The sequence below is a fragment of the Ciconia boyciana genome, chromosome 2 (assembly GCF_034638445.1).
Source record: "Ciconia boyciana chromosome 2, ASM3463844v1, whole genome shotgun sequence".
Lineage (NCBI taxonomy): Eukaryota > Metazoa > Chordata > Aves > Ciconiiformes > Ciconiidae > Ciconia > Ciconia boyciana.
The window spans coordinates 35,550,297-35,566,166 of record NC_132935.1 but is presented as its reverse complement, the minus strand read 5'-3'; the positions used below and the strand labels follow the sequence as shown (position 1 = coordinate 35,566,166).

At 39.4% G+C, this 15,870-nt stretch overlaps 1 protein-coding gene across 2 annotated transcripts in view; it reads right to left on the bottom strand.

Annotated features, from left to right (window-relative positions):
* Positions 1-5,705, bottom strand: part of UBE2W (ubiquitin conjugating enzyme E2 W) — a 34,674-nt gene extending 28,969 nt beyond the window's left edge. For both annotated transcript variants that reach the window (XR_012040848.1, XM_072852334.1), the window contains exon 1: positions 5,626-5,705. Coding sequence is in view for 1 of the 2 variants with exons in the window: in XM_072852334.1 (XP_072708435.1) it covers positions 5,626-5,640 (15 nt within the window). In the remaining variant the exon portion in view is untranslated. The remainder of the gene's footprint in view (positions 1-5,625) is intronic.
* Between the last annotated feature and the right edge of the window lie 10,165 nt (positions 5,706-15,870).

Below are 15,870 nucleotides of genomic sequence, written 5' to 3'. Positions count from 1 at the left end.
AAGAAAGTTGTGCCTTCTCTCCTTCATATTTACAGGGGCAATTTAATCACATAATCTCTGGGAGTATTCACCAGTACAGACTATACCTGTATAACATATAGTGAAGATCCTTTAGTCTGAAAGGCTTACCTTGGTAGAATTTGAGCAAACAATTAAAGAAAGTGCACGATCACCGAGTTTTGCACATTGTTTGAGCTAAGCTGCTTTAGTTTATTAATTACAAACTCACAGAGCTTTCCAAGGGAGCAGCTTAACAAGACAACATTCCCTGGCTTTTGCAAATCTATTGTTTTCTCTTTTCCCCTTCTCAGAGCTTGAATAGCTAGGCCTAAAAGCAATTTTCCTGATTTAAATCATACACATATTTATGAGATATCAACCTTCAATGTGACAGGTTGAAAGCATTCATGATTTTCTATATTTTTAGCTATATAGTTGGTCTATTTGGAAGAAAGATCTGCCGATAACGCTCAGGGACACTGGTTCCAGTAAACTTGGCTACTACTGCTTTCTTTTTCGGAAGTGAGTTCTTCCATTCAAGCTCAAAAATTGTGCAGTTGCTGCACAGCAAAGTGTTTCCCAAAACTCTATTTACGCAAGCAGATACAAAAACAAGCGAGTGAGATTCTTTAGAGCCTAAAGCCAAAACTTTGGTTTTATTTATCTTTACTGACTTAAAGACTATAAATTTTAAACTTCACCTGATATTCAACTCACTTTAAAGGTTTATTAAAAAAAGCCCCAAGATTAAACTAACTTATCTTGGCACAATAACTACAAATTTTGCATTTATCTTATTTTACTGTAGCATGGCTATATGCCAAAACTAATATACCACATACCAGTACAGACTGATAACTGAAGGTTACATAAAGGACTAACGACCTCTTAGTGGATAGGAGAAACACTTTTTACTCTCCACTCATTCTGGTCTCAATTATGGTACTTGCATTTTTCAGTTTAAAAAATGATTGAAATTTTTATCTTCAACAGTATTTCACCAATGGCACCACTAAATACTTCAAGTTGTTACTACCAATAATTTCATTGTGTTTATGTCCCAGAATTGGTTTTATAATTACAGTAAATACTAATTTTCTTTTTATTTTTTTAAAATAGTTTATTTCAAATAACACAAATAGCATCCTATACTGTGACGTTTAGCAGTACAGAACACATGTGCATCATCGCTGAAGTTCCAGTCAACTGAAAGCTTTCCTCACTTAAGGATGGGTTTGTTGGGGTTTTTTTGGAAGAGATATTAAAAATAGTTTAGAACTTTTCCCTGGACAAAGCTGTCAAATAAGAGAGAGAAAATTATTTCCAAATTATTAAATAAAAACGCTACCAATATCAAAGAAAGAATAAGCAATTGTTCTGAGAACCGCTGGAAACACAGAACTTCCACTGAGACTAGAAGAACAGGTAAAGAACAGAACCAAGGAAGTTTAACCAAAAGTAGGCATATCCAGAGCATAATATTTTCTTATAACATAATTACAATGCAATTTTTCTTGATATTTCAGTGGCTTGTATACCATTTTCCCCATCCCCTACCCCACTGGCTGAAAACACTGGGGTGAAACTTGTGAGAAGCTTTTGCATTGCTACTGGCTTGTGTTTTGTGATATCAAGCTAACATGAATTCTGCATTGTCATCTAGCACAATTATTTTATTAAATGCCTGTTTAGACATACATTTTGGAAAAAAAAATATTGCTGTAACAAGACTTTCCAAGCAGCACTTTTTATTTTGATGTGTGCATGTATTTTGATGGCGACTCACCAATAGGCAGTTTTCAAGGGCAAAAAAGAAATCCTGATAACACAAATGCATGGTGAAGGCTAACATTCTACACTTACTAAAGCTGTGTCATTAATTACATTAGCTCTGTATTTAATCAGATTTAAATATCTACATGTACAAATCTCATGTGTCTAACTTTAAAGGGAAGACCAGAGGTTCTTTTGGTGATAAAACACAAACCTAAAATTGTTCCCATAGATGTGTTTGTAACAGCTGTTTAAATATGTCCAGTCATAATTCAGGGTTTGAAGTAACCTGGTATCAAAAATAAAAGGAGGGGAAAGGTAAAATGGTAGTAATTAAAATGTCAGCATTACGGATAAAGCCCATCTTTCGAGTTTAAGATGCATATAGTTGATATCTGCAGGTTGAAAGAAAGGTCTTAATTATCTAACACTTTGTACAGCAATGATATAGTTTCTGTACATTTTCAACTGAACTTCCTTGGTTCTATTTTTTTACCTGCTTTTCTATTCTTTATGTAAGTCCTGTGTTTCCAGCTGTTCTGAGAACAACTGTTTATTGTTTATTATTTCTTCAGTATTTGCCACATTTGTATGTTATCTGTAGCTTTAAGACTTCAGCTTACTAAAGATGCTATATTGAATTTTCTATAGCAAATCCATTCTATTCACTTGTTCTACTACTACTTAGAACTTTTCAGAATATTTCTGGGTTTTTTTTCAGGAAAAGTTGCACAAGCTTGGGCTTTTTCTGGGAAAAATCCTGAAAAAAATGCTTTTCCTTCAAGGTTTGTCTGGGGGGTTTTGTTTGTTTTTTAAGAAAAAAATTATCATTTGCTTAAAGTTATGCAAACTAGGCTTAAACCAATCTAGTGATGTCAAATTAGCCACCACTTTGGACAACACAGTAGTTAAGAAACAAAATACAGGATCTTGTCAACATCAGCTTCTATTTTTCTAGAAGAAAAGCATTGCAGAAAACTACCGTTAAAGAATATCCACACAGACAAAGATTACAGAAACTTTAAATTACACACATAAAGGCTCAAACTCCCAAGTTTTACAAGTTACTATGCATCAACTGAACCGCAGCAGCTCTTCCGGTTGATGTTCATTGCCATTGGCAAAAAGAGGTGATTTGTTACAGTTTCAAAACTTTCCTTGTAGACTAACTTAGAACAGGCTGATCAGATAACTCTACCTTTAAGTTAATCAGGGAAATTTCAGTGTATCTGTAAAAATAAGATGTAATTAACCCAGAGCATCATAGATTGCTGTATAAAATTAAAGTACTTTAAGAAGCAATGAAAACTTATTTAATGTACCAATATATCATTCTTATCAGAAATACAAATAATACTGCCATAATGGTACGGCGATAGACTACTGGTATAGTTAGACACTGCAATGAGTTGCACAAACATTTCAGTTAAACATTGGCTACTTAAAAACACTGTACATAATCAGAAAAAGGATATCTCCTTTTTATGTTAGGCAACTTACATATTAAATGTTAGCACTAATAATAAATTAAAAGATCCTGAACTGAAAACCACTTAAAATTATATACACCAGCTTCCTTTGTAAAATGTTTTTCACGTTGAAGATTTAAATGTTAATTAATAGAATTCAGAGCCTTGAAATCTTGCTCACCTGGGAAGGTGTCTACTATTGAGAAGCTTACTAATTTTACAGTTCACTTACTAATTTTTCATTTATGCTTCCTGTTTATTTAAAAATTCTCAGACAATTCCTTTTCCAATTTGCTAAACTACATTACTAAATCAGCAATTCACTAAACTCAGGAAAAAGTCATCAGAACATCATAAAACTAGCAACATATAGACAAAAAAAATCCATAAATTTCCTTGAATCTCTCATTAAAAAAAAAGTGTACTCTTATAGCTAGTATTTCTAAAATGAAAGCAATTACAATATTAGACTTACCACAGCCATATTTTCAGGAAGCGAGTACTACCTCCACACATAACTTATCTTACTTTTAGGCAACATTTGTCACTCATGTATCCTAAACATCATCATTTAATTTGTCATCATTATTTCCCCTTTACAGAAGGAGCAACGGGAATGAGGGTGAGGCAAGCTGTAGAAGGTCATTTACTAGGCCAGAAACAGCAACACAGCACAGGTTTACAAAGTCCCACAGAGTGCCTCCTTTAAGTTTCACAACTGTCATTTCCCTATAGTTTTCACACAGTTTTATAAAAGATACTACTTAATAAATTATTGCCTCTATTTTGAAGTTATGCTTGTGGAAGTCTGAACATTAAAAGAAGAGCATTACAAGAACACATTTGCCAGATAAGAGCTGATAAAATGAAGGCAGATCAGACTATCTGTCTAAACTACTGCTAAATGAAGAACATTCTGTACAGTACGTTCAAGTTCCTGATCCCATTTCATTTCAATAACTCAGAAAGACACACCATGGGTTTTTTAATGCTTCTAAACTTCAAGAGCAGAATTTTTACCCGATTAAGTTCAATGCTTTGACATTTTAGCTCATTTTAGCTATGCTAAATCCAGGCTATCAGGACAATTGAACTAATTTCATTCAGTTTGTACACTCTTTCTCGGTCGTTCCATTACTAGTGACAAAAAATGTAAGTTATGCTGGACAAAATGAAAACAATAAAGAGAAAGAAGCAGTTTGAGAAAGAAAACAGAAGTGCTAGATCATCCAGATCTGAAAACAAAATGGAAAACTGTAAAATTTCGAGGAAAAGCAGAGCAGTTACAGGTGAAATAAGGAAAGACAGGGGCCACTGCCACAAAACCCAGCGATCTTTTTCTCCTGCCCCAGTCACAATAAATCACCACCCACCCGGAGCAGCACACAGTGAAAGTGATCCATTCCTCCAGAGCAATTTCTGCAGCTACTATTTAAGAACTCCTCAGGAGAAGGTATGAATAAATAATTCAGCTGGAAATACCTGTCAAGCAGCAAGATGTTTCATGCTACTGTACCTACAGCAACCCCATCCAAGTAAAACCAGGCATTATCTGTCCACAGGACTGACACCACACTACAATCTCATTTTACGGAGAGAAAGAGGACCCCCGGGCAAAACGGGCACACGGCTTGGGACAAAATTTATCTGTCCCAGCCCCCCTGTGCCCAAGAACCACAGTGCTGTAACCCCAGAAACGCCCGGGAAGATGGGAGTTGTTGTTCGCATCCTTCGACACCGTCCTCACGGTGTCACCGGGGGGGGGGGTCTCCCTGACAGCCCCCCGCTACGCTGCGGCCACAGCGCCGAGGAAGGGGGACAAGCCCGCCATCTCCCACGGCGGCCAGCGAAGCCGTGCCCCCCGCAAACCCTGTCGAGGGGGAGAGAGATCCCTTCGCCCTCCTCTCGCCTCCCCGAGGAGAGGGGACATCGCTGCCAAACCTCTCCCCGAGGCAACCCCTCGCCCCCCCTCGCCCCCCCCGACGCCCGGTGCTTCCCGACGCCCTCCCGCCTCCTCCCCCGCTCGCCATCCTGCCCCGCCCGCCCTCACTTGCGGCTCTCTCCTCCCCCCCCTCGCCGCAGCCGGGCCCTCACAGCCTGCCCCCGCGGGTCTCAGCTCCATCCCGACGCCGGGCCGGCAGTACCCTGCCTCCCCCAGCCCCCCCCCGCCCCGCCGAGCGGCCGCCGGTCCCCCCCTACGCCCGTGGCCGTTCCAGAGCCGCGGCGCAACCGGCCCCCTCAGCCGCTGCCCCAGCGGTTGCTCCGCCCGCACCGCTCTCCGGAGCGCACCACCACGCACACGCCCAGGCGAACGGCTCCTCCCGGCTCCGGGCCCCCGCTGCCGCTCGGCCCCCGCGCCCCAGCTCCGCCGCAGGCTCCTCACCTGCATGGACGCCATGATGGATCCTCCCCCTCCCGTCTGCGCCGCCGGCCCGGGCCCACAGAGACGCAGCGCCGCGCGTCCGTCCCCTCCCCGCCCTCCCCGGTCACGTGACCGCGCTGCCGGCCAGGCGGCCGCGCATGCGCGGGGAGAGGGTGGCGCGGGCGGGCGCCGGGGGAGCGGGCGTCGTCCTTGGGGTCCCGCCGCCGTCGCTACCGCCCTTGGCGGCCGCTGGGGAGGCGCCTCGCCGGCTCGCTGCGCCCATCGGGGGCTACCGCGGTGCTGCCCTGCCCCTGCTCGCCCGGCGGCGGCGGCGGCGGCGGCAGGGGGGACCGCGCCGGGCTGCCCTGCGGCCGAGGAGGGAGCCCCGTCGTCTCCCGCGGTGGGAGCGGGTCTCAGGGCCGGCCATCACCGCCGCCGGGGGGCCGAGGCCCCGCCTGGCCTCTCTGTTTGTGAAGGTTTTTAGATCTGCACGTCCAGAGTCTTTAAGGGATTTAGTTAATGCCGGCTGTGCCCTTTTACGGGTTTCGGCGACCTCCCCTCACGGCTGGTGTGTCCTGGCGGGAAGGCCGGATTAGGGATCCGCAGCAGGCCCGGACCGGCCCTGCTCTGCTCCTTGGGCTCGGGGCCGCCGGCTGGTTTGCTGTGGGAGAAGGCTTGCCTGCGGCTTGGGGTGATGAACGGTTCTCCTGGCAAGGGGAGGCATTTCTCTGTGCTTCCCGTGGTACTCTGCCACAGGTCTTGGGATAATCTGATTTTTCTGCAATGATGGTCTGGTGGTGTACGTGTTCAAATTAGCATGGGTATATTTTAAATGGGAGCGTTCTTAGATTCTACGTTTTCCTTTCCTGGACTGGAACATCCTCTGTCCTTTGCACTGGATGATTTTGTGGTAACTGTAGGTGAAAATAGACAAGCACCACTCACTAGAAGTAACCTGCATGCAATCAATAAATTAACCAATTTACAGAAACACTTTTCATAAAGCAGTTACTCCAGCTATAGTATTTCAGATCTAATGGAGCCTCAAGATAAACTTACAAAATGTTTTTCCAAAGGCAAACTTGCAAAACTCATAATCCTAGTGCATATGTAAAACCAAGGATTTAATAGAGATAGTGATTTTATAGCTCGTTATAATCTCCATCTCCCCGCTGATCTTGCTGTACATTCCAGAAACATTGGAGTACCTTTCTCTGTGCCTTCACACCCACGCTTTCTGATGATGCAAAAGAATCCCTTGGGTCATTTCTGCTCCATCGGTAGCGCATGATTTTTCCTTCAGAGATGGCCAATTAAATTATTGAACAATTGTTCTCAGTTTGTATTTACCTTTTAAAACTGCTTCTTTAATTTTAGACCTAAAGAAGGGTTGTGCATCTGAAAGCCTGTCTACTTTCTTTAACCTTTTATTTAGTGTGATGCAAGATACTACTTCTACCTACAAGCTTTACCTTCCAGTATGTTTTTATCCATCCTCAACTTTGTAAACGGCTAACTGGAGGAAAACAAAAACACAGCACAACGTGGCATCAGCTTCCAACTTGTATCCAGCATCAGCAGTGTTGCCGATGTTAAAGTGAGCATACAAACTTCTGGGGTTTGCTTAACGGGAAGAACAGAAGGCAGCGGGAGTATGCTTGCCCTGTGAGGTGGCTGCAGAAGGGAACAAGCCTCTTGGCTTTGCAGGCATTTGCTGATGACAGAATTGCATATGTGTCAATTTTTGAGTAGGAAAGGAGAAAAGCCTACCAAAAGTAAGGATGGAAAAAGTATCGTGATGTAAACCAAATCCTATACTTTTTGTCCTCTAAATTCAACCTCAATTCTCAGTCACAAACTATGGCCTTCTGATGCTGTGCAAGCTGGCCTTGCTCTACTGACTTCATTTAAATAACACTTAAGTCAGAAGAGTCTTGCTGTGCGTGTTTTCCCTGGAAGTCAGTATTTATATACTATGATTTCTCAACACCATTTAGGTTGCAGAGGATTTATTGCACTAAGTAAGCAGACATTTAGACCTGGTAGAGGTTTCTTTTTCCTGCAGTTCTTCAGAACTAACTTCAGCTGCTAGAGCATTAAGTGGAACGTCGCTATTTTTGTTTTACTAGATGTTGTTTTGCATGATCCAAACATATGTTTATCCTAAAATACATTTCTTAATGCCATATGCCACAAAGATAGCAAGAACATCAAGTTTAAGCAATGGACATGTGTTCAGCTCTAAGTATGGACACATTGACTATCCGTGTTGATGCAGTCACAGTGAGATAAAACTGATTTCAATCCATTATATTCAGTTTCTTAACCCTGTTCCAGAAACCCCTGTTCAAGGTCAGAAGATATGAAAAGGCATAAGCTTATGAATGCCAGCACACTTCACAGACTGCAAGCTGGTTTTGCACGGAGAGATCAGCTTTGTAGTCTTAAGCTAACTGTAATCAGTACAAATATGACTTCTACTCTGTGATAAAGAAAAATTATCTCTGAACAAAAAGCCACCTTAGCAAAAAATCATAGCTTTTAACTGACCTTATGTTTGAGAAGTCTTTTTTCCTATCACAAAGAGCTTTGCAATGTTAAAAACAAGGCACCTACCACATTTTGGACTAAAATATTGTTTACTGAGATAACTTGATCTATGCTGCAAATCCCATTCCTGAGGAGAGCAGGCATGAAAACCAAGGGGCAGTTTGCCCTTCACATAAACAATAAAGCACAAACGAATTACTACCCACCCTAACTTGATTGGATATGCAAGAAACTGAAGCATTATTCTGCACCTGAAACTCATGACCAGAATCCCCCCATCCCTCAATTCACTTTGACTAGAGTTTATTCTTACAGGACTACCAAAGGTATCTTGTCACATCTTTGTTTTTTAAAGTGTCATGCAATTGCCTAATATATATGTGCAACATTTGTAGCTCTTCATCATCATGGGAATAGGGGCAGCTGGAGAATTATCCCTGTGTTTTATTGGTTTTTTCCCTTTCCCCATGTCTCAGTAACCTGGCTTGCAGAGTGCTTTTTAAGAAGTGTTTTTGTACATGCATAATGCTAGAGGGATTCAATCCCTTAAGCACAGTAAGAAAACAAACACTATTAGCAGACTCCCAGAAGTAATTTATATGAATATGAGTATTTTCTTCCTTAAATACAGTTCCATTCCTGATTTTGTGATGGCTCATAGTATTCTTTGTTCTAAGTTATTCAGTAATCTCAGCAATGAAAGGCCCAAAATCCCAGAGTGGGTAGATCTCACAAGGAGTTGGTTATATTGTAATTTGCTGTTAATTTCAGTGTTGACCTTTACCTATGCAAAATGTAGAAGAAAACACTTTTGCAGTTAACCCTTCCTAATCTGCTGCAGGTGTAGAGATAGCCAACACAATAATGGTTTGGTTTTTAAAAAAGAAAGCTTTAGTATTTGGTTAATGCACCCTGGTCCTGCACCAGTCAACCTAAGTTTTGCCAGAGACTTCAAGAATCAGAGTCCTAGGTCCCAAATATGCAGAACCTTAATGGTAAGAGGAATTTCATCCGTTATCTTCATTATTTCAGAAGCTATCTTGCACTGATCTGATCAAATACATGATTATAACTCACATATTGAAAACATATAGAGCAAATAATGAAAACTGTAGCTCCTACTAAAATTGTTTCTGTAAATATTCATGAATTTGATCTAAAAATCCACTTTTCTTCTAGAGTTTGCATTACCTCACATTTACAGGAAAAATGCAACTATGTTCAAACTGCATTTATTAGATAATTTTCTGATTTATCTAGCCAGTTTCACAAAGGTCAAATATGTTTCTTGATTAGGGTCCCTATAATTTTGTATTCCATTCCCTCCATTATCCATAAAGTTTTTGAACATTACCAAACATTTTTTTCCTCTGCTCTCCCTTTTTTTCCCCCTATATCATTCTTCTACATCCTGAACTATCACCGCCTGCTTCTTTACAATTTCTGCCACTATAATAACATGGGAGCTTGATTTCTTTTGCCTGTGTCTACTGTACTTTTTCAGCTTTCCATCTTACCTCCTTCGCACACAGAAGTCAACTGTACATCATGTTAACCTCCCCCTGTTACTCCAGTGGCATAGCAACCATAACCAGCAGTGCCAGGAGACCACATCTCCCGAGTGTGGAGGACGACATACCTCTCAGAGGAATTGTGCCACCTTCTCCTTCCACTCCTGCCTGCCAGTTTCAGGAAGAGCACTGAGTCTAAAATGTCTGTGGAACAGAGATCTTCTGATAAACACAAGCTTCATGCACCTGCAGGAAACACTGTCTGCATCATGCAAGTAAAAGATGTAGAATCAAACTAAGACAAGATTATATCGAGACAACAAAAGAACATGCATATATAGCTAAAAATGAAAAATACCCTAAATTGGCAAGATGTCTTTGACCTGTTGAGATTTTATTGCTATTTTATTCCTTAGTGATAATGTAGCTTTTTCATCAGTGGCTTGTTCCATTTTTATCTTTCTTGGTTCTAGATAGTAACGGGCATATTATCACTTCCATCCCAGGACTTTCAAAGGGATGAATGGAGACTAAGGGAAAGGTTTCACCTTACTGCTGATGTGCTGCAAGTGCAGCATCTGCAGAAGAGGGTCATCCTGTTCTCGGCTGTCATATGCTTCCATTTCTTCTCTTGTCTAGGATTTGACAATTTTACAGTCACTGCATGATCCATGGCTTTCAGCTTATTCACAGCAAGACTAAACTACCAAAATAATTTTCTATCAGATCAGAAAAAGAATCTCTCCTATTCTGTGGACACACAGTTGTTATAATTACTGCAGGGGAAGAAGAAGGACACGTGGCCAGGGAAAGGAGTGGAATTGCCTGTTTTAGTAATATGCCGTAATTACCAATTTGTAGTAATTGTCGAGGCATGTTTTTTGGCACCAGTAATCCTCTAATTCTTATAAATGCTGTAAAGATAAATACCTATGAAGGTAAAAGCTATAAAAAATTAAAATAATGAGGATTGTGTAGGACCTATACTCAATGCAATAGATGAATACATTAAAAAGTGCAAGGTTATGTAATTATTAAAAGTTCTTCCACATCAAAAGCATCGGTTTCCAGAGCCCATGAGAGCAAGTTGATTACTGTGTCTATCAAATACAAGGGCTCAGACTCTGCTCAGTGATAATAAATAGCTTTAATATTGAAATATAACCATTATTTAGTACTTTTTTTTAACCTATGAACCGAAGGCTTCTCAGGTAAGCCCAAGACATATATGAATACCTAGTTGATTTCGTTATTAGGAATACACAGAAGTGACTGACTTCATAACCAATGAAGATACCGATAAGGAATTTTCAAAATTAAGTAGCTGTTTGGTCTTGCTAGTCTAGAAGCAAGAGAAAATTGCTGGAGAAGAGGCTTCTCGGGTAACTTATACAGCTGTGCAATGAGCTATCACAGCTCCTGAGGGATGAGAAGCAAATCCTCCAAAGGCACCCATCATACCGCCATCACCAGACCCTGCACAGACCTTGCAGAATTTCATTTTGCAGGCCTGTACATCAAGATGGCACTGCTCCAGCCTGTTGGTTTGCATTTGTTTATTTAATGACCCTCAGGAAAGACAAGACTTCATATGGGATATGACTACCATGGAACGGAGCTATATTATGAAAACACAGTGGATGAGCAGTTACTTGACTATTTCAGATAAATATTTTCAGACAGTTCTCTTGTTAAGTCATAGTTGTTTATGAAAAGTCAAATATTTTTCATTATTTAAGCGCTCTATGACAAATCTGAAAGCAGCTTAAATGCTAGTGCAATATTGATATATCATTTACATGTTTCAATTAGTTTGCTACACATAATTCTGACTCAAATGGAATGTCACTTCTGGAAAACGTTATATGTCAATTTAGTATGGTAATGCAGGAAGTTTTTCCCTGTATAAAAAAAGAAATTAAATCCTTTGTGCCAAATGCATTTAGATTCTAGATATTTTTCAGGCTTCGAGATACCAGCCAAAACTGAGAGCTCTTTATGTAAGAGTGAATTAACCTGCATAACATGTATCCTGTTGTTTTACTAGGCAGAGTAACAAGAATTTATAGCAACCCAAGACATGAATTATATACTACCTATGGTTTTGTGTAGTGGTGATTTTGGAGAGAAAGGTTTTCTATTATTAAGTGCAAACGGGATACCAGCAGTATTTTTTTTCATGGGAAGAAAAGCCTTAGCTATGAATTCTCACCTGAAAAGGCTGTTTTAAATTTGAATTAACATTAAAGGAATTAACAGTATTTGTTTTTAACTTCAAAGTAACTTCTGATTGAGGAAAGAGATTGGCAACAAATAAATAAGGAGTAGCATTAATCCATGCCTGTATTCCCAAAAAACTCACCTCACAAAACTATCCTGAAAACCAGTAACTTTAGGCACTGTACAGTAAGATTTTAATTTATTTTAAAACTCACAATTGTTACTTTCACCAATCTAAAATGCAGTAGATATTTCAGGGGCAATTTTAACTTAATTTCCCAATTCTACCCTCAACAAGTGAAGCTACAAAACATTACACAATTAACATCTTGCAAACTGTCTGAGTACGTAAGTTCAATAGGATAAAAGGTTGAAGTACTCCATTTGCCAAAGAACAATCACTATCTTGCATCTCTGATTCTCCTCCCACGTAGCGTGGGAGGAAAATCCTGTATTCTGTAAATATAAAACAGTAACATGGCAGAGAGAAGTATCTTTTTGTTCCCCCCTTTTTTTTTTTAATCTCAGTGACCTTTCTCCTATAAAAGAGAGATTGCACCACAACCTACATTTTACATGTAACATACTCAAAGCTTTATTTCATGACACACAACGTGTTAAAACTTGAACTGATAAAAACTCACTGTTCTTTTCTCTGTGCTGCCCTAGTGATGACGCTCAAACAAGCTTCATAGGTGACTGATAATAATCACAAAATCTACTATGTGCTCTTTTCTGGCTCTTCCAATCATTGTGCAACACATTGAGTTCACAGCATTGGTATCTTCCCATAAAATTGCCACGTGATAAGCCACATTTAAAAAGAAATCCAACTCCAATCCAGTTTATTATTTGTCAAAAAATCCTTCGAAGTTGAACTTTTTCCATGGGAAAAACTACCTAATGCCTTTTTTGCCAATTGCAAAGCTTTGGCCTGTCTTTAAAAACCAGCATAAGAGTTTAATTTCCAAATCCACTCAATCTGAAAATAATGAGTTCCTGCCATTTTTCTCTTATTCAGTTGTTGAAACTAAGTTTACACCACAGCCTCCACCCTTAGTTTTCAGCTAGGAAAACTGCTATTTCTCATTAGTACCTACACACTAACATTGTTCTTTTGTTGACTCTGCAGTAGCTGTTGCTCTCTTAAATTATACTGCAACATTTGAGACTTAACAATAAATAAAACTAGGGACACAAAACATGGATTCAAAAGTTAACTTTCCTGCCCCACTAATTTCGTCATCCACTTTATCTATCACATAACCAACAGATTTAGGCAGGTGTTGGGAAGCCCCTTTCAATGAGAAGAGTAAAAACAAGAAAGGGTGAAAAAACCGAATAGCCACTGCTGCAACTTACGCCTGTGAAATATGATATACAGCAATAAAACGCAGACAGAAGCAACCGATTTTCCACACTTATTACCGTTAAGAAATGCCTTTTAGACATTGTGTTCAACACAGCTGTTGAATATAATGGCATGATGAATCTTGATGGTGAATCCTCTTTCTTCAACCTCAAAACCATAAAGGAATTTCATGTCTCGTGGAACGGAGTTCTGATCATTCCAGATGCACAGACTATTTCATGTTGGAGACCATCAGAGACTTCTTCAGCAGCTTACACCTACTCAAACTGTAACCCAGCAGGACTTTTCTCATTGTTTACAGTTAGTAAAGGATCTGGAAGTTTTTATGGCTAAATCAGTGGTTCAGTTTAAAATTTGAACCATCAAATTTTGAACCATCAAATTTTGAACAGGACTAGCTTACTATGTAAAAAGGAATATTATGGGACACCTGAAGTCTTCAAAATATCCTCTTCAAGGCTGTTCAGGAATACCATCCTTTTTTAGTATTTGGGTGTTTCTGAGAATTGCATATACTTGTAACTCAGAGGAGCACAAAAATAGCTAAACACTTTGAAATCTATGAAAACTATGAAACACTTTCTAAATCTATGAAACTCTTCAGAACTATGAAAAAACCCTTTAATTTTATACATGCAGTTTCACAACCTATTACCCAAATACTAATTATATTAGCAATCTGCTCACCACATAGCCATGAAAATTATGATTCTACATAGGAATACTTGCTCTGAGAAGTCATAAATCAACAGAAACACAGGTTTAAAAATTTTCAATTTTGAAATTTATTTAGAACTCAGGGGTTAAGTGTGGTAACTTTCCAATTGTCTGATAATAGCATACCCATGTCACTATCACGGAAATTGCACTAATTCCCTCTGCCCCCCTCCCCCTTAGAAATCTGCAGGTCAGTTTTAACAGCCAGTGGTTTTGCAAATAGTGCGCTCTAGGACACTATTGCATTTCCTGAGTGTTCAAAGCTACTGTATGATACATTAAGCTGAAGGAAAAACAACAAAATTATTATTCAGAACTAAACCAGCTATTTTACCTTACTGCTGAAGTACAGAATCATAAAATGCAATGTATTTTAACAGGAGATTGTTTTGGAATGCTTAAAAAGGGGGGTGGGAAGGAAAAAAACGCCTTTTTAAAAAAATGACATCCTTTTTACTTCAATTTTAAACTAAATAATTTTTAACTTCAAGTCATTAACCTCAACACTATTAAAAATGGCCAAAGGACTTAAGACTCACTCAGAGTGAAATATAGTTGGGACTAAACTATCCATGTCGGTATTCCTTGACCTTTTAGGATATTCCTAGTGGCTCTAACAAAAGCAGCATAACAGGGTATCTCTGGTTTGCGTTTATCTTTTTAGTGCCCTTGAAAATTAGTTACTAACAGCACTGACCAGAGTGCTTAAAACGTAGGATTTCAGACAATCGCCTTGCAATGCACTTCAGCTTTATCGTGCAAAACCAATCTAGTCATAAACATCCCCACATTAAACACAATAAATTGTGCCAAAGTATGTGATGTGAAATGTCAGCTAATCTATCAACACATTGACAAAGGTCAGCTTGCCTATCAAGCATTGTTCAAGCCCAGAGTAAAATTTCATTTGTCAGAACTGAACTCCTCCATGGGCAGACTGCATAGTCTATGTAAGTTACTAGTTTTTGTCCAGAAAAACCTCTTCAAAGTTGTATTTACGTTGGCAAACAGGTTTAGAGGAGAGTTTCAGCCCTCTAAATTCACCATGAGTTAATACATCAATAAAGAGGTGCCACCATCTGTTGGTGGGATTTTTCCATGAAACACCACAACCACTTCTTGATCAAAACAAAGCTGAAGCAGTGGTAGCTGATGGAAATGCTAACTACATTGTTCTTGCATCATTTTATGATGCATTAGATTTATTCTCATTTACAGATGATTTTGGCAGAAGGGTTCTTCAGACTGCAGCTGAACAAAAAGCAGCTTCTTGTCTCAAGTTTAGTTTTTTTTTTCTTTATGGAAACTTGTTTTGAATAAAGAACTGATAGTATAGGCAACTACCAGCAGGAACTACCAAGAGATGATGTGTTCCACTTTAGTATTATGTCAGTGGCTTGCCAATCCTTTTCCCCTAAAATATTTGTAAAAACATTGGAAATACCTATGAAATTTATAAAACAGCTCCTTAAACATCTGCTTAATGCCCTTTCCTTCAAATATAAAAGACCTCCACATTTCAGGGTCTTTTTCTGTGGATACAAGAGAGCGGTCGAAGAAGAGGTAAAAGATAGAATAACTGCTATCTTTTTCAGTTGCTATGTTACAAAATTTAAATGACTACTACTCTAAAGATTAAATACAGACTTTACATAACCAATCACAACAATGGAAATAAACCATAAGTGAAACCATATAAAATCCATATCAGGTCAAGTGACAGTACATTAAGAATAACCTTATATGTTATACAGAAGATAATATACACAGATTGTAACAGTTATTTTCCCCTTAAAAGCCACTGTCAGTAGGATCACAGTCTTACTGTACAGACAAGTGACTTGAATATTTGTAATTACTAACGGGGAAAATTTAGGTTATAAAAGAAAAATGTAT